Source organism: Pongo pygmaeus, chromosome 19 (assembly GCF_028885625.2).
Source record: "Pongo pygmaeus isolate AG05252 chromosome 19, NHGRI_mPonPyg2-v2.0_pri, whole genome shotgun sequence".
Lineage (NCBI taxonomy): Eukaryota > Metazoa > Chordata > Mammalia > Primates > Hominidae > Pongo > Pongo pygmaeus.
This window is the reverse complement of record NC_072392.2, coordinates 71,910,613-71,935,154: the sequence shown is the minus strand read 5'-3', so window position 1 is coordinate 71,935,154 and position 24,542 is coordinate 71,910,613. Positions and strand designations below refer to the sequence as shown.

The window sequence follows — 24,542 nt, the reverse complement described above, 5'->3', positions numbered from 1 at the left end:
GATATGATCTTGGATCACTGCAACCTCTGCCTCCTGGGCTCAGGCAATCTCTCACCTCAGCCTCCTGAGTAGCTGGGACTACAGGCACATGCCACTATGTCCTGCTAATTTTTGTATTTTTTGAGAAACGGGGTTCCACCATGTTACCCAGGCTGGTCTCCAACTCCTGGGCTCAAGTGATTCACCTGCCTCGGCCTCCCAAAGTGCTGGGACTACAGGAGTGAGCCTGCTTTTCTTTTAAGTAAACTTTATTCAAATACATTTAAGTAAATATTTAATAAGTATTTTGTTTCTTTCTTTCTTTCTCTTTTTTTTTTTTTCTGAGACAGAGTTTTGCTCTTGTTGCCCAGGCTGGAGTGCAATGGCGCTTATCTTGGCTCACCACAACCTCTGCCTCCTGGGTTCAAGTGATTCTCCTGCCTCAGCCTCCAGAGTAGCTGGGATTATAGGCATGTGCCACCACGCCCGGCTAATTTTGTATTTTTAGTAGAGACGGGGTTTCTCCATGTTGGTCAGGCTGGTCTCAAACTCCCGACCTCAGGTGATCCGCCCGCCTCAGCCTCCCAAAGTGCTGGGATTACAGGCATGAGCCACCGAGCCCAGCCTGTTTCTTTCTTTCTTTTTTTTTTTTTGAGACAGAGTTTCACTCTTGTTACCCAGGCTATAGTGCAGTGGTGCCATCTTGGCTCACTGCAACCTCCACCTCCTAGGGTCAGGCGATTCTCCTGCCTCAGCCTCCCAAGTAGCTGGGATTACAGGCACCTGCCACCATGCCCGGCTAATTTTTGTATTTTTAGTAGGATGGGGTTTTGCGATGTTGGCCAGGCTGGTCTCAAACTCCCAACATCAGGTGATCTACCCGCCTGCTTCGGCCTCCCAAAGTGCTGGGATTACAGTAGTGAGCCACCACGCCCAGCAATAAGTATTTTTAAAAAGCCATAAGAACTAATAAGTGAATTTAGCAAGCCTGTAAAATAGGTTACTATACAAAAGCATGTTCTTATCTATTAGTAGCAAACAATTGGAAAATTAAAATTTTTAAATTTTATTTAAAATAGCATCACAGGCTGGGTGCCTGTAATCCTTGCATTTTGGGAGGCCAAGGTAGGCGGATCACCTGAGATCAGGGGTTCCAGACCAGCCTGGCCAACACGGTGAAATCCCATCTCTACTACAAATACAAAAATTAGTAGGTCATGGTGGCGTATGACTGTAATTCCAGCTACTCGGGAGGCTGAGGTAGGAGAATCGCTTGAATCCAGGAGGCGGAGGTTGCAGTGAGCCGAGTTCATGCCACAGCACTCTAGCCTGGGCAACAGAGTGAGATTCGGTCTCGAAATAAATAAATAAATAAATAAATAAATAGCATCACAAAAAATACAACATTTAGAATAAATTTAACAAAAGATGTGCAAAACTTCTATTCTGAAAATTACAAAACAGGTCGGGCGCAGTGGCTCACACCTGTAATCCCGGCACTTTAGGAGGCCGAGGCAGGAGGATTGCTTGAGTCCAGGAGTTTGAGACAAGCCTTGCAAGATGGCAAAACCCTGTTGCTGCAAAAATAAAAATAGCCAGGCGCGGTGGCTCATGTCTGTAATCCCAACACTTTGGGAGGCCAAGGCGGGGAGATCACTTGAAGTCGGAATTTGAGACCAGCCTGAGCAACATGGTGAAACCCCGTCTCTACAAAAAATACAAAAATTAGCCGGGTGGGTGGCGGGCGCCTGTAATCCCAGCGACTTGAGAGGCTGAGGCAGGAGAATCGCTGTCCGGGAGGCGGAGGTTGCAGTCAGCTTCGACCGCAGCCTGGGAGAGCAAAACTCCTCAAAAAACAAAAAAAAAGAGAGAAGAAGAAAAAAAAAGAAAAGAAAAACATGCCAAAAACACATAGTGACTGAAGGGAAAGGAATCTGCCAGCTTCCCACTACGGGAAAATCTGCCACTGTGGAAGCTGGCAGATTTTAAAGGTTTGGCGCACGGAAGCCGATGGAATTTCGATTTGATGGTTTCTATTTAGCTTCGTAAAATAGGCCTGGCATAAGGGGATTTGCTGTGAGTCAAGGTCTGAGGAAAGTGCCAGTTTGCAAAGACGTTTTGGAAAACTGGAGTGTGGGGGTGTGTGCAGGGTGAGGGGAGGAGGCCTAGTCTGGTCCACCTTAGGTCTAACAGCGAGTGCGTGGAGCTTTGAGCCAGATGCCCTGGTGAGCTACCATGGCAACGCAGCCGTGGGCACAGGCCCACGCAACTCATCACTGAACAGAGCTGTGGCGTTTCAACAGAGTTTGGGACATCAGGCAAGGTGACGACCCGAAGCAGCCAAAATGAGACCTCGACAGCAGAGGCCTCGACAGCGGAGCCTGGAACTTTCAAAATCTCAAGTGACGCCAATGTCACAAAGCGCAACCGAGCCCTGTACGTCATCGTTCCGCGACGCCGACGCGGTGAGATGACGCCCTCCCGGAAGTGGCCTCTAGAGCGGTGGTGAAACTGGCAGTTGACGGCTCCTGGGACTAGATCCCGCCAGGTGGCCCCTGAACTATTTCTCTGCGTTTTCTCTTGATCCTCCCGAAATCTTCCAGATTCGCGTAGTGAGGAATCGTCTCCACCGTCATGGGGGGCGGAGACCTGGTGAGTGGAGGGAGGCCTGCGCGGGGGAGGACTGAGGCCGGGACGGAAATTGGCAGGGGGTGGGGGTAGAGGAAGGAGTGGATAACCATGGCAACGCAGCTTTGCTTTCGCGGGGAGGAGGCCGTTGCCCTGAAGAGGGGATGGATCCTTAGGGCAATGGAGGGATGGGACTGAGATTTAGGAAAGTCCGAGGTGTGTCGCGAACAGTGACAGGTGGTGTTTGCGTGTTTGTTGACTGCGGCTCTACCGGCTGTAAATTCTGGGAAGACCGGGGAGGGGGCGGATGGAGCCATGGCTAGGAAAGGAGGTAGATATTGAGGACGTGTCACCACGCTTTGTTTTGTATATCTTGTCTTGCCACACACCTCTCTTCCTTGGGTGAGAGTTCAGAGTCATGTCCTGAACTGAAGTAGGGGTGGTTTGTGCCCCATTCTCCCTACCCTTAGCCGTGCCCTGGGGTCGTTTTTTATTTTTTTATTTTTTTGAGACGGAGTTTCTTTCTTGTTGCCCAGGCTGGAGTGCCATGGCGGGATCTCGGCTCACCGCAACCTTTCCCTCCTGGGTTCAAGCGATTCTCCTGCCTCAGCCTCCCGAGTAGCTGGGATTACAGGCATGCGTCACCACACCCGGCTAATTTTGTATTTTTAGTAGAGACAGCGTTTCTCCATATTGGTCAGGCTGGTCTCGATTTGCCGACCTCAAGTGATCCGCCCGCCTCGGCCTCCCAGACTGCTGGGATTACAAGCGTTAGACACAGCGCCTGGCCCTGGGGTCTTTTTTAAGCCTGAAGGGATCTTCCTGTCCATCTTTCTGACTTCCGCACCTCCTTCAGTGCTGGATTCTGATGTGTAGTGGCAGAGCTTGCTTTTGAATTCATACTACTTAATATAAGTTATGTGGCAATGTCTCTTAAACGGAAACGTTCATTTGTAAAGCGCTAAGGCCCCAAATAGGGTAAATGTACCAAGAGCATGGGGCAAGGTTGGGAAAATGCTACCCTCCCGAAAGTGGAGCTAATTGAACCAGCAAGTAGATCAGCTTAGCCGCCTGCCCAGTAAACCTATTAGTCTGTCATGTGTTCTCAATTACAGTGAGTGCCGGGACTCCATCCAGTTTCACCCAATTTAGTGTATTCTTCAGATAACTGCATTTAAGGACAGGAAAGCTCTAATCCAGGGTTTCTCACCGTTAGCACTCTTGACAGTTTGGCCTAGATAATTCTTTGGGGGTGTGTGGTAGTGGTGGTAGTTGGGCTGTCCTGTGCATTGTAGAATGTTTAGCAGCACCCCTGGCCTCTAGCCACTAGACTGGAGCTATCCACTAACACCTGTCTCCACCAGTTGTGACAGCCAAAAATGACTCCAGAAGATTTTGTCCCTGGGGAGCAAAATAATCTATGCTTGAGGCAGGGAGGACAAGATGGGAAGGGTTAGAGGGAGAAAGAGGGAGGGAGTGAGGGAGGAAGGACGGAAGGATGGACGGATGGTCGGACCAACTGACGGACTGACCCACAACCACCCAACTGAATGACCTGACGAAGGGGAGAGGCAGGACAAGGAGGGGAATAGAAAAGGAAGAAAAGGGAGCTCTCATTGACCGAACATTTTCCACATGCCAAGTACCTTGTGGACATGATCTTATTTTCTTAACTGGTCTCCTGGTCTCAATCCTGGCCCTCTCCAGTCCATTCTCTCTTTTTTTTTTTAAGATGGAGTCTCGGCCAGGTGCGGTGGCTCATGCCTGTAATCCCAGCACTTTGGGAGGCCAAGGCGGGTGGGTCACGAGGTCAGGAGTTTAAGACCAGCCTGGCCAAGATGGTGAAACCCCGTCTCTACTAAAAATACAAAAATTAGCTGGGAGCGGTGGCGGGTGCCTGTAATTCCAGCTACTTGGGAGGCTGAGGCAGGAGAATTGCTTGAACCCAGGAGGTGGAGGTTGCAGTGAGCTGAGATTGCACCACTGCACTCTAGCCTGGGTGACAGAGCAAGACCTTGTCTCAAAAAAAAAAAAAAAAAAGTTAAAAAAAAGGTGGAGTCAGGCTGGGCGTGGTGGCTAACGCCTGTAATCCCAGCACTTTGAGAGGCTGAGGCGGGCAGATCACGAGGTCAGGAGATTGAGACCATCATGGCTAACATGGTGAAACCCGTCTCTATTAAAAATACAAAAAAAAATTAGCTGGGCTTGGTGGCGGATGTCTGTAGTCCCAGCTACTCAGGAGGCTGAGGCAGGAGAATGGCGTGAACCCGGAAGGTGGAGCTTGCAGTGAGCGGAGATTGCGCCACTGCACTCCAGCCTGGGCATCATCTCAAAAAAAAAAAAAAAAAAATTTGGCCAGGCATGGCGGCGCATGCCTGTAATCCCTTTACATGGCTTATAAGGCCCTTATTCTGCTCCTTTCTCACTTGGCTTCTTCTTGTGTCCCTGCCCCATCAGCTTGCCACATCTCCAGCCACACTGAATTATTCCTGCTATGTTCTTTCTCACCACCGGGACTGCACTTGTCTGTACTGTTCCCCTCTGTTTGGAAATCTACCCCCCTCATCTCCTCTTCACACATCACCAGGCTAGTTTACAATTGTCTTTAGATATTACTTACTCTGGGGAACATTTCATTATTGGGAAAGTGAACCAAAGCAGTATCTGATGGGGAGGAGAGAGAGAAGTGTTCTTTGGGGGTGAATGGGGAGATCAGAACCAAGGAGAGATTCCTGGGAAGGAAAGTTGAAAGAGATTCTGGGTGGGTTGTAAACCATGCAAGTTTAGGACAGGTGAAGTAGACCAAGCTAAGGTAGGTTGAGTTCCAAAGAATGAATGTCCATGCCAGGCACGGTAACTCATGCCTGTAATCCCAGCACTTTGAGAAGCCAAGGCAGGCAGATCACCTGAGGTCAAGAGTTCGAGACCAGCCTGACCAACATGGAGAAACCCCATCTCTACTAAAAATACAAAATTAGCCGAGCGTGGTGGCGCATGCCTGTAATCCCAGCTACTCAGGAGGCTGAGGCAGGAGAATCACTTGAACCCAGGAGGCAGAGGTTGCCGTGACCCGAGATCCTGCCATTGTACTCCAGCCTAGGCAAGAAGAGTGAAACTCCGTCTCAAGAAACAAAAAAGGCCGGGCACGGCGGCTCACCCCTGTAATCCCAGCAGTTTGGGAGGCCACCACGGGCAGATCATGAGGTCAGGCGTTTGAGACCAGCCTGGCCAATGTGGTGAAACCCCATCTCTACTAAAAAATACAAAAATTAGCCAGGCATGGTGGCGCGTGCCTATAGTCCCAGCTACTCGGGAGGCTGAGGCAGGAGAATTGCTGGAACCTGGGAGGCGGAGGGTGCAGTCAGCCAAGATCGCTGCACTCCAGCCTGGGTGACAGCGTAAGACTCTGTTTTTTAAAAAAAAAAAAAAAAAAAGAATGAATGTCCAGTGTCAGAAGTGCATGAGTTCTGTTCTCTTTCAAAATATGTGCCTTCCTGCTCATTACTGCATTCCTCTTGCCTTGTCATCACCAACTCCGATTTAGGTATGGCTAGTGGAAGGATGACTTGTATGCTTTTAAGGTTAAAACTTAAAATTGAATTGAAGTTTAAGGTTAAAACTTAAACTTCCTGAATTGAAGGGAATTCAGGAAGGACCCGTTCTATCCCGAAGCTTTCTTGTTCTTGTTATTGTTGTTTTGAGACGGAGTCTTGCTCTGTCGCCCAGGCTGTAGTGCAGCAGCGCAGTCTCGGCTCACTGCAACCTCCGCCTCCTGGTTCAAGCGATTCTCCTGCCTCAGCCTTCTGAATAGCCGGGACTACAGGTGCACCTGCCACCACGCCCAGCTAATTTTTGTATTTTCAGTAGAGACGTTTCATCATGTTGGCCAGGCTGGTCTAAAACTCCTGACCTCAAGTGATCTGCCCGCCTCCGCCTCCCAAAGTGCTAGGATTACAGGTGTGAGCCACTGCGCCCGACCTGTCCTGAAGCTTTATACACTTGAACAACCTCCCCTTCCCCTCTAGATGTGTGAGAGATTATTGGAAGAAAACCTTGCCATTGTTGAAGACATCTTGCCCTCACACGCCTGCCTTGGGTATGGAAGGGTGGGTGAGGCAGGGCTAGTTATACCCACCACTCAGTCACCCCCCGAATTATCATCACCTTCTTTTTATTTACCACAGAATCTGAAGAAGAGCTGGCACCCGCAGACCCTCAGGAATGTGGAGAAAGTGTGGAAGGCCGAGCAGAAGCATGAGGCTGAGCGGAAGAAGATTGAGGAGCTTCAGCGGGAGCTGCGAGAAGAGAGAGCCCGGGAAGAGATGCAGCGCTATGCGGAGGATGTTGGGGCCGTCAAGTAAGTGAGGAGTTGGGGGTGTGCTGGTGTGTAGGGAATTGCAGAGCTGTCCTGAGATGCATCATCCAGTTGTATAATAGCTGAGTGCTTAAGGGCATGGGTTTTAAGGCCAGACTAACCTGGATTCTAAGGTTGGCTTTGCATGTACTAGCTGTGGAACTGTGATCAAATTTGAGAGACTTGGTTACTTCAGTAGGACCAGGGAGTAATAATACCCAACGCCTTCTTAAGGTTTGTTGAGAATCAAAGGAGATAACACGTAAGGACTTGCTGTAAGCCAAGCTCACGGTAGATGGCTGATAACCGTGATGGAGGATGGTTGCTCTACCCTGCTTCTCAGTACATGTTGAGGACACAGTCCTTCCTTTGTTAATGTATTTCAGGCTTGCTTGGGTTGGGGGGACAGGGGGCAGGGAGTGAGGTCCCATGAGAGAAGGTGGATGGTATGCTTGTCAATAAAAGCCGAGTGATTATGGCCAATCCCACTAGATTTTACCCTGCTTCAATTTCCTGTTGTATAATATACGAGTAGTAGATAATAACTACCCCATCCATCTCATAAAAGGTGATGGGAGTAAATATGTTTGAGAAAATAAAAAGCATACAATATGCAGTGTATTCTTAAGTCAGAATAAAATAAAATAACAGATAGACTAAAATTGGGGACCAGGTGCGGTGGTTCATGCCTGTAATCGCTGCATTTTGGGAGGCTGAGAAATCACTTGAGCCCAGGAGTTTGAGACCAGTCTGGGTAATGTAGTGAGGCTCCATCTCTGTTTAAAAATATATAGGCTGAGTGTGGCGGCTTATGCCTATAATCCCAGCACTTTGTGAGACTGGGGCAGGCAGATCACTTGAGGCCAGGAGTTCTAGACCAGTCTGTAGTAGGAACCCATCTCTACAAAAAAATAGAAAAAAATTAGCCAGGTGCGGTGGCTCACGCCTGTAATCCCAGCACTTTGGAAGGCCGAGGCGGGCAGATCACTTGAGGTCAGGAGTTCGAGACCAGCCTGACCACCAACATGGTAAAACCCTGTCTCTATTAAAATACAAAAATTAGCTGGGTGTGGTGGTGATCCCAGCTACTCAGGAGGCTGAGGCCGGAGAATTGCTTGAACCCGGGAGGCAGAAGTTTCAGTGAGCTGATATCATGCCACTGCACTCCAGCCTGGGCGACAGAGTGAGACTCCATCTCAAAAAAACAAACAAACAAACAAAAAAATAGAGGCCGGGTGCAGTGGCTCATGCCTGTAATCCTAGCACTTTGGGAGGCCGAGGTGGGCGGATCACCTGAGGTCAGGATTTCGAGACCAGCCTGGCCAACACGGTGAAACCCCATCTCTACTAAAAAAAAAATTAACTGGGCATGGTAGTGTGCATTTGTAGTCCTAGCTACTCGGGAAGCTAAGGCAAGAGAATCGCTTGAACCCAGAAGGTGGAGGTTGCAGTGAGCTGAGATTGCGCCAGTGCACTCCAGCCTGGCAACAGAGCAAGACTCCATCTCAAAAAAAAAAAAACAAAAATTAGCCAGATGTGGTGGCACATGCCTGTAATCCCAGCTACTCGGGAGGCTGAGGCAGGAGAATCACTTGAACTCGGGAGTTGGAAGTTGCAGTGAGCTGAGATCACGCCATTGCACTCCAGCCTGGGTGACAGAGTACGAGTTCGTCTCAAAAAAAAGAAAGGAAAAGTTAGCTGGGCATGGTGGCATGTGCCTGTAGTCCCAGCTACTTGGGAGGCTGAGGTAGGAGATTGCTTGAGCCCAGGAGTTCAAGGCTACAGTGAGCTATGATTTTGCCACTGACTTCGGCCTGGGTGACAGAGTGAGACTTTGCCTCTAAGTAAATAAATAAATAAATAATTAAGTAAAAATTGATTTTAGACTGAATACCCATTAGTCATAAGCCGAGGTACTATCCAAAGGTAAAAATTGTTTTGACATTTTTATTCACCAAAGCATTACACATCATGTGCTCAATTTATCAGAAATTTGAGCTTTTGTGGAGTCTGATTAATAAGGTCAGAGTACACATGCACAACTGTAGAGAAAGGAGCCAGCATTGTTGCAGACTTATGCCTGCTTGTCTGTCATGAATGGGGGAAGGTGATTTTATATGTTTTGTTTTGTTTTGTTTTGTTTTGCCCTATCACATGTTCTACAATATTGTAAAACACTAAGATCAGCATTTGGTTCCCTCCGCCCCTTCTCTTTTTGGTCTTTACTGCTGATGTATTTAGATGACTTAAGTATTCATCTGTTTGTTTTGTATAGTTCTTTTTTTTTTTGAGACGGAGTCTTGCTCTTTTGCCCAGGCTGGAGTGCAGAGGCGCGATCTCGGCTCGCTGCAAGCTCTGCCTCCCGGGTTCACACCATTCTCCTGCCTCAGCCTCCTGAGTAGCTGGGACTACAGGCGCCCGCTACCACGCCTGGCTAATTTTTTGTATTTTTAGTAGAGACGGGGTTTCACTGTGTTAGCCAGGATGGTCTCGATCTTCTGACCTCATGATCCGCCCGCCTCGGCCTCCCAAAGTGCTGGGATTACAGGCGTGAGCCACCGCACCCGGCCTGTTTTGTATAGTTCTTTACATGGTGTCATTTTTTTAATTTATCTTATAAAATGCCACTAAAAAACTGTTTACTATTTAACGGTTCATTTCTGTGGTTCAGATAATGTTTTCTGTGTTTGTAATGCATCTCTCTTAGAACAAAGAAGACCTTTAATACACATATTATTAGGGCTTACCAAGTCACTCTTTGCAACAGTGTTTCTTTAGTATGTACTGATGATGATAGAAAATTGCATTTCCCAGACACCAGTCTATGCTGGTGTTTTTCAACCCTTGCACTTTAGAAGGAGCTTGGAAGGGCTGGGAATGGTGTCTCACGCCTGTAATCCCAGGACTTTGGAAGGCCGAGGTGGGCCGATCACCTGAACTCGGCAGTTTGAGACCAGCCTGACCAACATGGTAAAACCCCGTCTCTACTAAAAAAAATACAGAATTAGCTGGGCGTGGTGGTGGGCGCCTGTAGTCCCAGCTACTCAGGAGGCTGAGGCAGGAGAATCGCTTGAACCCAGGAGGCGGAGGTTGCGGTGAGCCGAGATTGCACCACAGCACTCCAGCCCGGGCAACGAGCGAAACTCCAACACACACACACACACACACACACAAGGTAGATGGGAGCAAGTCCCACCTGAGCAGATTTCCTCTGAAGAGAAGGGAGTGTGGGAGGCAAAGGCATATATGTGTTTTATTTATTTATTATTGTTATTATTTTATTTTATTTATTTTGAGATGATGTCTTGCTCTATCGCCCAAGCTGAAGTGCAGTGGCGCGTGATCTCGGCTCACTGCAATGTCTGCCTCCTGAGTTCAAGCGATTCTCCTGCCTCAGCCTCCCGAGTAGCTGGGACTACAGGTGCACTGCACCATGCCCAACTAATTTTTGTATTTTTATTAGAGACGGAGTTTCACCATGCTGGCCAGGCTGGTCTTGAACTCCTGACCCCGTGATCCTCCTGCCTCGGCCTCCCAAAGTGCTTGGATGACAGGCGTGAGCCACCGCGCCTGGCCTTATTTATTATTAATTAATTCATCAATTTATTTATTGAGACAGGATCTTGGTCTGTTACCCTGGCTGGAGTGCAGTGGCACAATCACTGCTCACTACAGTCTTGACCTCCTGGGCTCAAGCGATCCTCCCACCTCAGCCTCACCCAGCCTTTTTTTTATTTTTTAAGACAGGGTCCAGCTGGGCATGGTGACTTATGCCTGTAATCTCAGCACTTGGGAGGCAAGGCCGATGGATTACTTGAGGTCAGGAGTTCAAGACCAGCCTGGCCGACATGGTGAAACCCCGTCTCTACTAAAAATACAAAAACGTAGCCAAGTGTGGTGGTGTGTGTCTATAGTCCCAGCTACTCGGGAGGCTGAGGCGGGAGAATCGCTTGAACCTGGGAGGTGGAGGTTGCAGTGAGCCGAGATCGTGTCATTGGACTCCAGCCTGGGTGACAGAGCAAGACTGCGTCTCAGAAAAAAAAAAAAAAAAGACAGGGTCTGGCTCTGTCACCCAGGCTGGAATGCAGTTGTGTGATCTTGGCTCACTGCAACCTCCACCTCCTGGGCTGAAGTCATCCTCCCACTTCAGCCTCAAGTAGCTGGGACCACAGGCACACACCACCACATCTGGCTAATTTTTGTATTTTTTGTAGAGACAGGCTTTTACCATGTTGCCGAGGCTGTTCTTGAACTCCTGAGCTCAATGCATCTCCCATCTTGACCTCCCAAAGTGCTGGGATTATAGGCATGAGCCACCATGTAGAGACGGGGTCTCACTATGTTGCCCAGACTGGTCTTGACCTCCTGAGCTCAAGTGATCCTCCTGCCTGGGCCTTCCAAAGTGCTGAGATTACAGACGTCAGCCACCATGCCCAGCTAATATACACGTGTTTTGTTTGTTTGTTTGTTTGTTTTTTGAGATGGAGTCTCGCTCTGTCACCCAGGCTGGAGTCCAGTGGCACGATCTCGACTTACTGCAACCTCCATCTCCCAGGTTCAAGCGATTCTTCTCCCTTAGCCTCCTGAGTAGCTGGGATTACATCTGCACGCCACCATGCCTGGCTAATTTTTTTCTTTTCTTTTTTTTTTGAGACGGAGTCTCACTGTCATCCAAGCTGGAGTGCAGTGGTGTGGTCTTGGCTCACTGCAAGCTCCACCTCCCGGGTTCACGCCATTCTCCTGCCTTAGCCTCCCGAGTAGCTGGGACTACAGGCGCCCGCCACCACGCCCGGCTAATTTTTTTATAGTTTTAGTAGAGATGGGGTTTCACCGTGTTAGCCAGGATGGTCTTGATCTTCTGACGTCGTGATCGGCCTGCCTCGGCCTCCCAAAGTGCTGGAATTACAGGCGTGAGCCACCGCGCCCGGCCACGCCTGGCTAATTTTTGTATTTTTAGTAGAGACAGGGTTTGACCATATTGGCCAGGCTGGTCTCGAACTCCTGACCTTGTGATCTGCCTGCCTCGGCCTCCCAAAGTGTTGGGATTACAGGCATGAGCTACCATGCCCGGCCAATATACACATGTTTTAAAAGCTCCCTGGGTGATTCTTATGCTCAGCTTCAATTGAGAACTTGTTCTATATCGTTAATGGTAGCAACAACAAAGATCCATAGATCATTTTGCTTTTAGAAGCTTTGCCCCCAACTATGTCCTCATTTAAAAACTCAGTAATAATGAGAGATAGCAGTTACTAGCTCCACTTTATTTATTTATATATTTATTTTTTGAGACAGAGTTGCACTCTGTCACCCAGGCTGGAGTGCAGTGATGTGATCATGGCTCACTGCACCCTTGACCCGAGCTCAAGGGATCCTCCTGCCTTAGCCTCCTGAGTAGCTGGGACTACAGGTGTGTACCACCACACCTGGCTAATTTTTTATTTTTTTGTAGAGATGAGGTCTTTTTATTTTTCCCAGGCTTGTCTCAATCTCCTGGGCTCAAGTGATCCTCCTGCTTTGGCCTCTCAAACTCTGAGATTATAGGTGTAGACATGAGCCACTGTACCCACCCTATTTTTTATTTTTTTTGAGATGGGGTCTTGCTTTGTTGCCCAGGCTAGTGTGTACAATCATAGTTCAATAGTTCAATACAGGCTTAACCCTTGGACTTAAGTGATCCTCCTGCCTCAGCCTCCAGAGTAGCTGGGACTACAGGCATTTTTTGTAGAGGTGGGGTCTTGCTATGTTGCCCAGGCTATAGCTCCATTTTAGAGATGAGGATACAGAGGTGCACAGAAGGAACTAGCCCAGAGTTATCCAGAGGCCAAATCCTGTGGCTCTGGATCTCAGCTATGTGATATGTTCTCTCATGAGTGGGCATGAGTGGGCCTGATATTAGTTGAATCCTTTTAAAACTAGATAGAGGCTAGGGGCAGTGGCTCATGCCTTTAATCCCAGCATTTTGGGAGGCTGAGGTGGGTGGATCACTTGAGGTCAGGAGTTCGAGACTAGCCTGGCCAACATGGTGAAACCCCATCTCTACTGAAAATAATGAAAATTATCGACGGGCGCAGTGGCTCACGCCTGTAATCCCAGCACTTTGGGAGGCCGAGGCTGGCGGATCATGAGGTCAGGAGTTCGAGACCAGCCTGACCAAGGTTTTAGTAAGAAACCCTGTCTCTTACTAAAAATACAAAAATTAGCCGGGCGTGGTGGCGCACAGCTATAATCCCAGCTACTCTGGAGGCTGAGGCAGGAGAATCGCTTGAACCTGTGAGGCGGAGGTTGCAGTGAGCTGAGATTGTGCCATTGTACTCCAGCCTGGGCGACAGAGTAAGACTCCATCTCAAAAAAAAAAAAAAAAAAAAGACTAGCTAGAGCCATGCAGTTACTACTTTATAGAGGTTTCCATCTTCCTTTTTTTTTTTTTTGAGATGGAGTCTGGCTCTATCACCCAGGCTGGAGTGCAGCGGTGTGATCTTGGCTCACTGCAACCTCTGCCTCCCGGGTTTAAGCGATTCTTCTGCCTCAGCCTACTGAGTAGCTGGGATTACAGGCGTGCAACACCATGTTGGGCTAACTTTCATATTTTTGTAGAGACAGTTTTGCCATGTTGGCCAGGCTGGTCTCAAATTCCTGACCTCAAGCCTGCCTGGGCCTCCCAAAGTGTTGGGGTTACAGGCATGAGCCACCCCACCTGACCCCATCTTCATTTTTCCCATCCGTTTGTATTTGACCCTGTTGTGTTTCCCCTGGAAATCTGTTGTTCCTTTGACTGCAGGTTCCTGGTCCTCCTGACTTTATACATGATTCCTTCTCTTAATTTTTTTGAGACGGAGTCTTAATCTGTTGTCCAGGCTAGAGTGCAATGGCACGATCTCGGCTCACTGCAATCTCTGCCTCCTGGGCTCAAGGGATTCTCCTGCCTCAGCCTCCTGAGTAGCTGGGACTATAGGCACGCGCCACCACGCCCGGCTAATTTTTGTATTTTTAGTAGAGACAAGGTTTTACCATGCTGGCCAGGCTGTTCTCTAATTCCTGACCTCGGGTAATCCGCCTACCTTGGCCTCCCAAAGTGCTGGGATTACAGGTGTCAGCCACAGCGCCCGGCTGGTTTTATTTTTGTTATTTTTTTTTTTTATTTTTTGAGATGGAGTCTCTGTCGCCCAGGCTGGAGTGCAGTGGTGCGATCTTGGCTCACTGCAACCTCTGCCTCCTGGGTTCAAGCGGTTCTCTTGCCTTAACCTCCTGAGTAGCTAGGATTAAAGATGCACATCACCACGCCTGGCTAATTTTAGTATTTTAAGTAGAGACGGAGGCCGGGCGCGGTGGCTCACGCCTGTAATCCTAGCACTTTGGGAGGCCGAGGCGGGCAGATCACGAGGTCAGGAGATCGAGACCATCCTGGCTAACACGGTGAAACCCCGTCTCTACTAAAAATACAAAAAATTAGCCGGGCGCGGTGGCAGGCACCTATAGTCCCAGCTACTCGGGAGGCTGAGGCAGGAGAATGGCGTGAACCCAGGAGGCGGAGCTTGAAGTGAGCCAAGATAGCACCACTGCAGTCCGGCCTGGGCGAAAGAGCGAGACTCCGTCTCAAAAAAAAAAAAAAAGTGTAGAGACGGGGTTTCACCATGTTGGTCAGGCTGGTCTTGAACTCCTGACCTCGTGATCTGCCCGCTTCAGCCTCCCAAAGTGCTGGGATTACAGGCGTGAGCCACTGCGCCTGGCCTATTATTTATTATTATTATTTTTTGAGGCAGAGTCTTGCTCTGTCTCCCAGGCTGGAGTGCAGTGGTACGATCTCAGCTCACTGCAGCCTCCGCCTCCCAGGTTCAAGCAATTCTCCTGCTTCAGTCTGATGAGTAGCTGGGATTACAGGCGTGTGCCACCATGCCTGGCTAATTATTATTATTATTATTTTTGTTTTGTGACAGAGTCTCGCTCTGTTGCCAGGCTTGAGTGAAGTGGTGTGATCTCAGCTCACTGTAACCTCTGCCTCTTTGGATTCAAGCGATTCTCCTGCCTCAGCCTCCCGAGTAGCTGGGACTACAGGCGCATGCCACCAGGCCCAGCTAATTTTTGTATTTTTAGTAGAGACGGGGTTTCACCATGTTGGCCTGGATGGCCTCGGTCTCTTGACCTCATGATCTGCCCATCTTGGCCTCCCAAAGTGCTGGGATTACAGGCGTGAGTCACCGTGCCTGGCCTAATTTTTTTGTATTTTTAGTAGAGACGGCATTTCACCATGTTGGCCAGGCTGGTCTCGAACTCCTGACCTCAAGTGATCTGCCCGCCTAGGCCTCCCAAAGTGCTGGGATTACAGGTGTGAGCCACAGCGCTGGCCCCATGTTCAATTCTTTCTTTTTTTTTTTTTTTGAGACTGAGTCTCGCGCTGTCACCCGCGTTGGGGTACAATGGCGTGATCTCAGCACATTGCAACCTCCACTTCTCGGGTTCAAGCGATTCTCCTCCCTCAGCCTCCCGAGTAGCTGGGACTACAGGCGTGTACCACCACGCCTGGCTAGTTTTTTGTATTTTTAGTAGAGATGGGGTTTCACTATGTTAGCAAGGCTGGTCTTGATCTCCTGACCTCGTGATCAGCCTGTCTTGGCCTCCCAAAGTTCTAGAATTACAGGTGTGAGCCACCGCACCCAGCTGATCAATTCTTAATTATAGACTACAGTGTTTCTCAGACTCATTTTTTTAATATGAAAAAAAAAATTCTAAAGGGTCTTGGGGCCAGGCGCATTGCTCACGCCTGTAATCCCAGCACTTTGGGAGGCCAAGGCTGGCAGATCACGGGGTCAGGAGATCGACCAGCCTGGCCAACATGGTGAAACCTCGTCTCTACTAAAAGTACAAAAAATTAGCCAGTCTTGGTGACACATGCCTATAGTCCCAGCTATTTGGGAGGCTGAGGCAGGAGAATAACTTGAACCTGGGAGGCAGAGGTTGCCGTGAGCCGAGATCGCTCCACTGCACTCCAGCCTGGGCAACAGAGTGAGACTCCGTCTGGGGAAAAAAAAAAAAAAAAAAAAAAAAAAAGGGTCATGGCCCTCCAGTGTTGGTTTAAATTATTCTTACTAAAAATGTCCAAGCATGCAACTAGGAAAACATTCTTTATGCTCACAGTTGTTATATAACCTCAAAAACAAGTATACACATTTAAAAAGTCATATTCAGGTTGAGCATGGTGGCTCACCCTTGTAATCCCAGCACTTTGGGAGGCTGAGGCAGGAGGATCACTTGAGGCCAGTAGTTTGAGACCAGCCTGGGCAACATAGCAAGTCCTATCTGTTTAAAAATTGAAAAAATAAAAAATCAGCAAGGCATGGTGGTGCATCCCTGTAGTCTCAGCTACTTGGGAGGCTGAGGCAGGAGGATTTGTTGAGCCCAGGAATTCAAGGCTGCAGTGAGCCATGATCGCACCACTGCATTCCAGCCTGGGTGACAGAGTGAGACCCTGTGTCTAAAAAAAAAAAAAAGAACAAAAAAGTCATATTCAAAAAGCATTAAATTTCAGGTTATAGATAATACTGTCGATGAAAGTACTTTCCTGCTTGCAGTGTGAATGTAATATTGGCTGCTTCCACGCATGCTCTTATGAATTTAGCCTGCCTTTACTGTCTGTGGTATGAGGGTTCCACTTTCTCACCACTTTTTTCTCCCAGAACCGCAGGGAAATGTTTGTGTGGCATGATGCTGTGACTTAATTTGGCCCCTAGATGGCTGAGACCAGGGTTTATTCACTTGTGAATCCTAGGTAGTTACTTAATGATTCACGTATTCAATGTTTGGCTCTTTTGGCTTGAAAGTGTCACTTATTCAGTTACCTCTGATTTTTTCCCATCATCCCCTCGAATGTGTAGTGTTACCGCTGGTGTCTGTGTGCCCACGAGCACCAAGATGCACAATCAATGCAACTGCGTATGTGGTCACTGAAATAATTCTTGATGGTAAGATGGTGGTGTAGAATGTGCTTATTCATTGTTTTAGGTCATCTTGGAAATGAAAGCATAATATAAAGACTCTGTAAAGGAGACTCGAGAAACTCTGAGCCAAGATCCACGCCCCGTGTTGAGGAACACTGGTTTTCCTTATAAATTGCTTTATGTGTGTGAATATTATCTCTCCATTCACTCGTAAGCCTCATGAGGACAAGCACCATTTATTTATTTATTTATTTATTTATTTGAGACAAGGTCTGGCTCCATCACCCAGGCTGGAGTGCAGTGGCGTGATCTTACTGCAACCTCTGCCTCCCAGGTGCAAGTGATTTTCCTGCCTCACCCTTCCAAGTAGGTGGGATTACAGGCGTCCACCACCATGCCTGCTAATGTTTTGTATTTTTAGTAGAGATGGGGTTTCATCATGTTGGCCAGGCTGGTCTCGAACTCCTGACCTCAAGTGATCCGCCCGCTTCGGCCTTCCAAAGTGGTGGGATTACAGGCATGAGCCACTGCATGCAACCCACACTGTTTCTTCATGCTGGCCACATGGGGTGCTGTGTTTATCTCATGGTAGGTGCCACTAGAATGAATTCTTGGATCAGCTGTGGTTCTCTCTCCCTTGTGTTCAGGTTTTATGTGTAGGTTTGCAGAAGTCTGCTTTTTTTTTTTTTTTTTTTTTTTGAGATGGAGTTTCGCTCTTGTTGCCCAGGCTGGAGTGCAATGGCGCGATCTCGGCTCACTGCAACCTCCACCTCCCAGGTTCAAGCGATTCTCCTGCCTCAGCCTCCTGAGTAGCTGGGATTATAGGCATGCACCACCACACCCGGCTAATTTTGTATTTTTAGTACAGACAGGGTTTCTCCATGTTGAGGCTGGTCTCGAACTCCTGACCTCAGGTGATCCGCCCGTCTCGGCCTCCCAAAGTGCTGGGATTACAAACGTGAGCCACTGCGCCCGGCAGAAGTCTGCTTTTTAAAGAAATTGTATTTCTTTTTCTTCCCTTGAACCAGGAAAAAAGAAGAAAAGTTGGACTGGATGTACCAGGGTCCTGGTGGGATGGTGAACCGTGATGAGTACCTGCTGGGGCGCCCCATTGACAAATATGTTTTTGAGAAGATGGAGGAGAAGGAGGCAGGCTGCTCTTCTGAAACAGGACTTCTCCCAGGCTCTATCTTTGCCCCATCAGGTGCCAATTCCCTTCTTGACATGGCTAGCAAGATCCGGGAGGACCCACTCTTCATCATCAGGTACTAATGGGGGGCTGGGAAGGGGGTTTGTTACAGATGCTTTGAGATCCTGCTAAGGCCATTGATTCTCTTGCTTTACAGTTTTCTCTTTGCTTTTTTTTTTTTTTTTTGAGACGGAGTCTCGCTCTGTCGCCCAGGCTGAAGTGCAGTGGCGCGACCTTGGCTCACTAGAAGCTCCGTCTCCCAGGTTCACGCCATCCTCCTGCCTCAGCCTTCCAAGTAGCTGGGATTACAGGCACCCACCACCACGCCCGGCTAATTTTTGTTGTATTTTTTAGCAGAGACAGGGTTTCACCATGTTAGCCAGGATGGTCCCGATCTCCTGACCTCGTGATCCGCCCGCCTCGGCCTCCCAAAGTGCTGGGATTACAGGCGTGAACCACCGCGCCTGGCCTTCCCTTTGCTTTTATCTGCCATATAAAGAATTTGTTTCCATTTGGACTTCCTGATGCTGGGAAGGAGGCTCTATTAAGGGTGCCTGCCTGACCTAGGCCATATGCAAAGATACTGGCCAATGCACCAGCCCAGCTTTATTCATTTACCTTTGGCCCTTAAACAAAAATAGGAGTCAGAAACAAGGTGAAAAAGATTGTCACCTTCTTAGAAGCTTGGGAATGTGCGTAGTGCTGGCCAAGTGGGTGAACAGGCCTTCTTACCCCCACCTCTTTTTTCAGGTGGGGAGGGGAAGGGAAGCAGAACTCTTCAAAACAAAACTTGCGGGTCTTACTTTTAACCCTAGTATGTAATATTAGAGTTGCAGTTTGGGTGCTAAATGAAGATAGACTGTGCATATTATTATTTATTTTAGTTTAATTTGCATTTTAATTCTAGTATATAAGATTCAACATCGAAATATGTTTATTTTTTATTTACAGTTTTTTTCTTTTCTTTTTTTTTTTTGAGATGGAGTCTCGCTCTGTCACCCAGCCTGGAGTATAGTGGTGTGATCTTGGCTCACTGCAACCTCCCCCTCCCAGGTTCAAACGATTCCCCTGCCTCAGCCTCCCAAATAGTTGGGATTACAGGTGCCCACCACCACGCCCAGCTAATTTTTGTATTTTTATTAGAGATGGGGTTTCGCTATGTTGGCCAGGCTGGTCTCGAACTCCTGACCTCAGGTCATCTGCCCACCTTGGCCTCCCTAAGTGCTGGGATTACAGGCATGAGCCACTGCGCCCAGCCTATTTACAGTTTTTCTTTTGCAAATTCTCTTTAAAGTTATTTATCTTAACCATATCCTGGAAAAAAGAAAATAAAAAATGTTATTTATCAAAGATATTATATAGGTTGCAAATATTTTGTCCCATTTTATTAGTGTCTTAGTTTATTGTGGTAAAATATACGTAACATAGAATGTCCCATTTTAAGCATTTTCGTACGCACAGTTCAGTGTATTAAATACATTCACAGTGTTGCCAGGCGCAGTGGCTCGCTCCTGAATCCCAGCACTCTGGGAGGCCAAGGTGGGTGGATCACGAGCTCAGGAGATCAAGACCATCCTGGCTAACATGATGAAAACCCGTCTCTACTAAAAATACAAAAAATTAGCCGGGCGTGGTGGCGGGCTCCTGTAGTCCCAGCTACTCGGGAGGCTGAGGCAGGAGAATGGCGTGAACTGAGGCGGAGCTTGCAGTGAGCCGAGATTGCGCCACTGCACTCCAGCCTGGGCGACAGAGCGAGACTCTGTCTCAAAAACAAAATAAAAATAAAAAATAAAAATAAATAAATAAATACAGTCACAGTGTTGTGCAACCATCACCACAGCCTGTCTCCAGAACTCTTTCGCCATTCTGAATTGAAACTCTATACCCATCAAAAAACAACTCACGGCCAGAAGCGGTGGCTCACGCCTGTAATCCCAGCACTTCAGGATCCTGAGGTGGGCGGATCATGAGGTCAGGAGATTGAGACCATCCTGGCTAACACGGTGAAACCCCGTCTCTACTAAAAATACAAAAAATTAGCCAGGTGTGGTGGCCGGCGCCTATAGTCCCAGCTACTTGGGAGGCTGAGGCAGGAGAATGGCATGAACCCGGGAGGAGGAGTTTGCAGTGAGCTGAGATTGTGCCACTGCACTCCAGCCTGGGCAAAAGAGCGAGACTCCGTCTGAAAAAAAAAAAAACAACTGACAGCTGGGTATGGTGGATCACACTGTAATCCCAGCACTTTGGGAGGCTGAGACGGGTGGATTGCTTGAGCCCAGGAAATTGAGACCAGCCTGAGCAACATGGTGAAACCCCATCTCTATAAGAAGTATAAAAATGAGCTGGGCATGGTGGCGGGTGCCTATAGTCCCAGCTACTTGGGAAGCTGACGTGGGAGTATCACTTGAGCCCAGGGGGTCAAGGCTGCAGTGAGCCATGATCATGCCACTGCACTGCAGCCTGGATGACTGAGCATGACTCTTTTTTTTTTTTTTGAGACAGTCTCTTATATTTGGGGGAGATTTTTGGCTTTGACACCATCATGTAGTTTTTTATTTATTTATTTTTTTTGAGACAGGGTCTTACTCTGTCACCCAGACTGGAGTGCAGTGGCACAATCTCAGCTCACTGCAACCTCCGCCTCCTGGGTTTAAGTTATTCTCCCACCTCAGCCTCCCAAGTAGCTAGGACTGCAGCTGCATGCTGCTACCACGCCCGGCTAATTTTTGTTTTTATTTTTATTTTTGGTAGAGATGAGGTTTCACCATGTTGGCGAGGCTGGTCTTGAACTTCTGACCTCAAGTGATCCGCCTGCCCCAGCCTCCCAAAGTGTTAGGATTACAGGCGTGAGATGAGCCACTGCACCCAGCCCCATCATCGTGTAGATTTTTTTTTTTGAGACAGAGTCTTGCTCTGTTGCCCAGGCTGGAGTGCAGTGGCACGATCTTGGCTCACTGCAATCTCCGCCTCCCAGGTTCAAGCGATTCTCCTCCCTCAGCCTCCCAAGTAGCTGGGATTACAGGTGCACACCACCACACCCAGCTAATCATGTAGATTTTAACATGGGCCAGTTTGTATGTATATGTTTGGAGAAAAGGTTACTCCATAGACTTTGGAGAAAAGAAATAGTCGTGAATTTTATAATTATCTCTCTTTAGGAAGAAGGAGGAGGAGAAAAAACGAGAGGTGTTAAATAATCCAGTGAAAATGAAGAAAATCAAAGAATTGGTAAGTAGTATATCAGATAAGCACCAAGAGCATCTTTTAGCCATATAACGTGAGAACCTCTCTCCATTTACTCTCAGCTTACCAGGGGAAAAACAGAATGGGCTCTAAAATTTTGTCTTTTAGAGACCATGTTGTGGCTATTTTATGTAATCATTTTTTTGTTTTTGAGACGGAGTTTCAATCTTGTTGCCCAGGCTGGAGTGCAATGGCGTGATCTCAGCTCACCGCAACCTCCGCCTCCCAGGTTCAAGCGATTCTCCTGCCTCAGCCTCCCTAGTAGCTGGGATTACAGGCATGTGCCACCACGCCCGGCTAATTTTGTATTTTTAGTAGAGACGGGGTTTATTCATATTGGTCAGGTTGGTTATTTTATGTAATCTTAATTTATTAAGCTTAATTAAGCTTGATTTTAGTTGAAAGTCTTTTGGGTGGGAGAATGCACCATGTGATGTCGTTTTTCCAGAAAAAGAGTGTGGGCTAAGCCTGTGGAAAGCATTACCATGCAGTGTGTTCAGGAGGTCGGAGTATGCCCTTGGTCGTGGTATAAAGCTTCTAGGGGCCGGGTGCAGTGGCTTACGCCTATAATCCCAGCATTTTGGGAGGCCGAGGCAGGTGGATCACCTGAGGTCGGGAGTTCAAGACCAGCCTGACCAACATGGAGAAACCCTGTCTCTACTAAAAGTTCAAAATTAGCTGGGGTGGTGGTGCATGCCTGTAATCCCAGCTACTCGGGAGGATGAGGCAGGAGAATTGCTTGAACCCGGGAGACGGAGTTTGCGGTGAGCCAAGATTGTGCCATTGCACTCCAGCCTGGGCAATAAGAGCAAAACTCCGTCTCAAAAAAAAAAAAAAAAAGCTTCTAGGGCCCACTTACCATTCACACGACATATTATGTAATTGTGTCTCAGATCAGTTGGTAAGGAAAATTAAAGATTGACCTTGTAGTTCCTGACTGCTTTCAGTGGATGGGAGTTCCTTTGACACAGAATGGAAACTCCTAGGCAGTGGTTTTGGTGACTGTTTAAAAACACAAATTCTTAGTCTCACCTACCAGATACCAGTTCAGTAGTTGGGGTTGTTAGTGCATGGCCAGGGTTAAGACCCTTCCCCTGGTGTGTTGACAGGGAACCCCTGTAATGTCCTGGACTTCTGTAGACCCAGAGGCATGGAGTCAGGCAGTTTGTGCATGAGCCACGCCCCTCAAAGGAGACTGACAGGTGGCTCAGTAATCTTTTTTTTTTTTGAGACGGAGTCTCGCTCTGTCGCCCAAGCTGGAGTGCAGTGGTGCAGCGGCACAATCTTAGCTCACTGCAAACTCCGCCTCCCAGGTTCATGCCATTCTCCTGCCTCAGCCTCCTGAGTGGCTGGGACTACAGGCGCCTGCTACCGTGCCCAGCTAATTTTTTGTATTTTTAGTAGTGATGGTGTTTCACCGTGTTAGCCAGGATGGTCTCCTTCTCCTGACGTTGTGATCTGCCTGCCTTGGCCTCCCAAAGTGCTGGGATTACAGGTATGAGCCACCCCGCCTGGGCTTTTTGTTTTTTTTTTAATGAGATGGAGTCTCACTCTGTCGCCAAGGCTGCTGGAGTGCAGTGGCGTGATCTCGGCTCACTGCAACCTCTGCCTCCTGGGTTCTAGCGATTCTTCTGCCTCAGCCTCCTGAGTAGCTGCAACTACAGGCACACACCACCACACCCAGCTAATTTTTGTATTTTTAGTAGAGATGGGCTTTCACCATATTGGCCAAGCTGGTCTCGAACTCCTGACCTTGTGATCCTCCCACCTCAGCCTCTCAAAGTGCTGGGATTACAGGCGTGAGCCACCATGCCCAGCCAGTAATTTTTTTTTTTTTTTTGAGACACAGTTTCACTGTGTCACCCAGGCTAGAGTGCAGTGGCACAATCTCGGCCCACTGCAACCTCTGCCTCCTGGTTCAGGTGATTCTTGTATCTCAGCCTCTCAAGTAGCTGGTATTACAGGTGCCCACCACCACACCCAGCTAATTTTTGTATTTTTAGTAGAGATGGGGTTTGCCATGTCGGCCAGGCTAGTCTCGAACTCCGGACCTCAAGTGATGATCTGCTCCACTCAGCCTCCCAAAGTGCTGGGATTACAGGCATGAGCCACTGCACTGGCTGGTCTCAGTAATCTTGTGTGCTTGTGTTCTTGGCATTTTCCAGTTGCAAATGAGTCTGGAAAAAAAGGAGAAGAAGAAAAAGAAGGAGAAGAAAAAGAAGCACAAGAAACATAAGCACAGAAGCTCGAGTAGTGATCGTTCCAGCAGCGAGGATGAGCACAGTGCGGGGAGGTGAGCATGTGGCGACTGGCCTCCCTTCTCGTTGATTCACTTGCTCATTCACTCATTCATTCCACAGACATGAACACCTGCCCTGTGCTGGAAGCTGCCAGGTACTGGGCATTCAATGATGAACACTTGAACATGGGCCCTGTGCCCACAGAGCTTGCCATCTAATGCTAGAGTTCCTTGGAGATGCTAAATGTGAGTGGGTGTCTTGGTCATGCTGCTGGAGAGAGACCCTTAATAATGCTGACTTTAGCCTAGTAGGTTTTAGGTAGGTCAGACATCCTGGGGGTGACTCTGTTTCATCTCAGCTTAGGATTCCTTCAAGACTGAAGTGGGCTTTATATAGGCTTTTTTTAATGGACTGATGGCCGATGTGGGCCCATTCTGCATGTCTTCCCGTGGGAGCAGTCAGCTCCACCGCTGCTGAGTCACTATTTGTCCCTGGAATAGCAGCATGAAGTGAGAGGAGAAGGTGTTCAGGCGTTGGGGCTTAGAAGCGAGGCCCACAGTTTTTCACAGGAAAATTTGACTGTGCTGATGCATTTTTCGGCATAGACAGTCCAAATAGAGAAACGTACTGCCAGGTAACTGCTGGGAGGCGGAAAGGTCACATTGGAAGCAAGAAGCATAGTTCAGCATAAGGTATTTAAATTGGACCTATATGTATTTTCTTTTTCAATGAGTGTGTGTTTTAATCTCTTAGATCTCAGAAGAAGATGGCAAATTCCTCCCCTGTTTTGTCTAAAGTCCCTGGATATGGCTTACAGGTAGGGATGTGGGCTCCTTGAAAGGAGTGACTGTGGGACTGTGGGGTGTGCCAGTTGGACAATGTGGATAGCAGGAAGGTGGGCAGTGAAGCCTGGGCTGCTGGGAAATAGGCCTATTCTTATCCCTGAGCACCTTCTTGTGGCTGACGACCCTCTG

At 48.3% G+C, this 24,542-nt stretch overlaps 1 protein-coding gene across 1 annotated transcript in view; it reads left to right on the top strand.

The window, feature by feature from the left end:
• Window positions 1-2,442: 2,442 nt before the first annotated feature.
• The window catches only part of CWC25 (CWC25 spliceosome associated protein homolog), a 31,256-nt gene continuing 9,156 nt past the window's right edge, over window positions 2,443-24,542 (top strand). Inside the window, exons 1-6 of the mRNA XM_054458044.2 lie at window positions 2,443-2,631; window positions 6,792-6,964; window positions 17,925-18,161; window positions 21,244-21,313; window positions 23,494-23,621; window positions 24,322-24,385. Of these exons, the coding sequence (XP_054314019.2) occupies window positions 2,614-2,631; window positions 6,792-6,964; window positions 17,925-18,161; window positions 21,244-21,313; window positions 23,494-23,621; window positions 24,322-24,385 (690 nt within the window). The 5' untranslated portion in view covers window positions 2,443-2,613. The remainder of the gene's footprint in view (window positions 2,632-6,791; window positions 6,965-17,924; window positions 18,162-21,243; window positions 21,314-23,493; window positions 23,622-24,321; window positions 24,386-24,542) is intronic.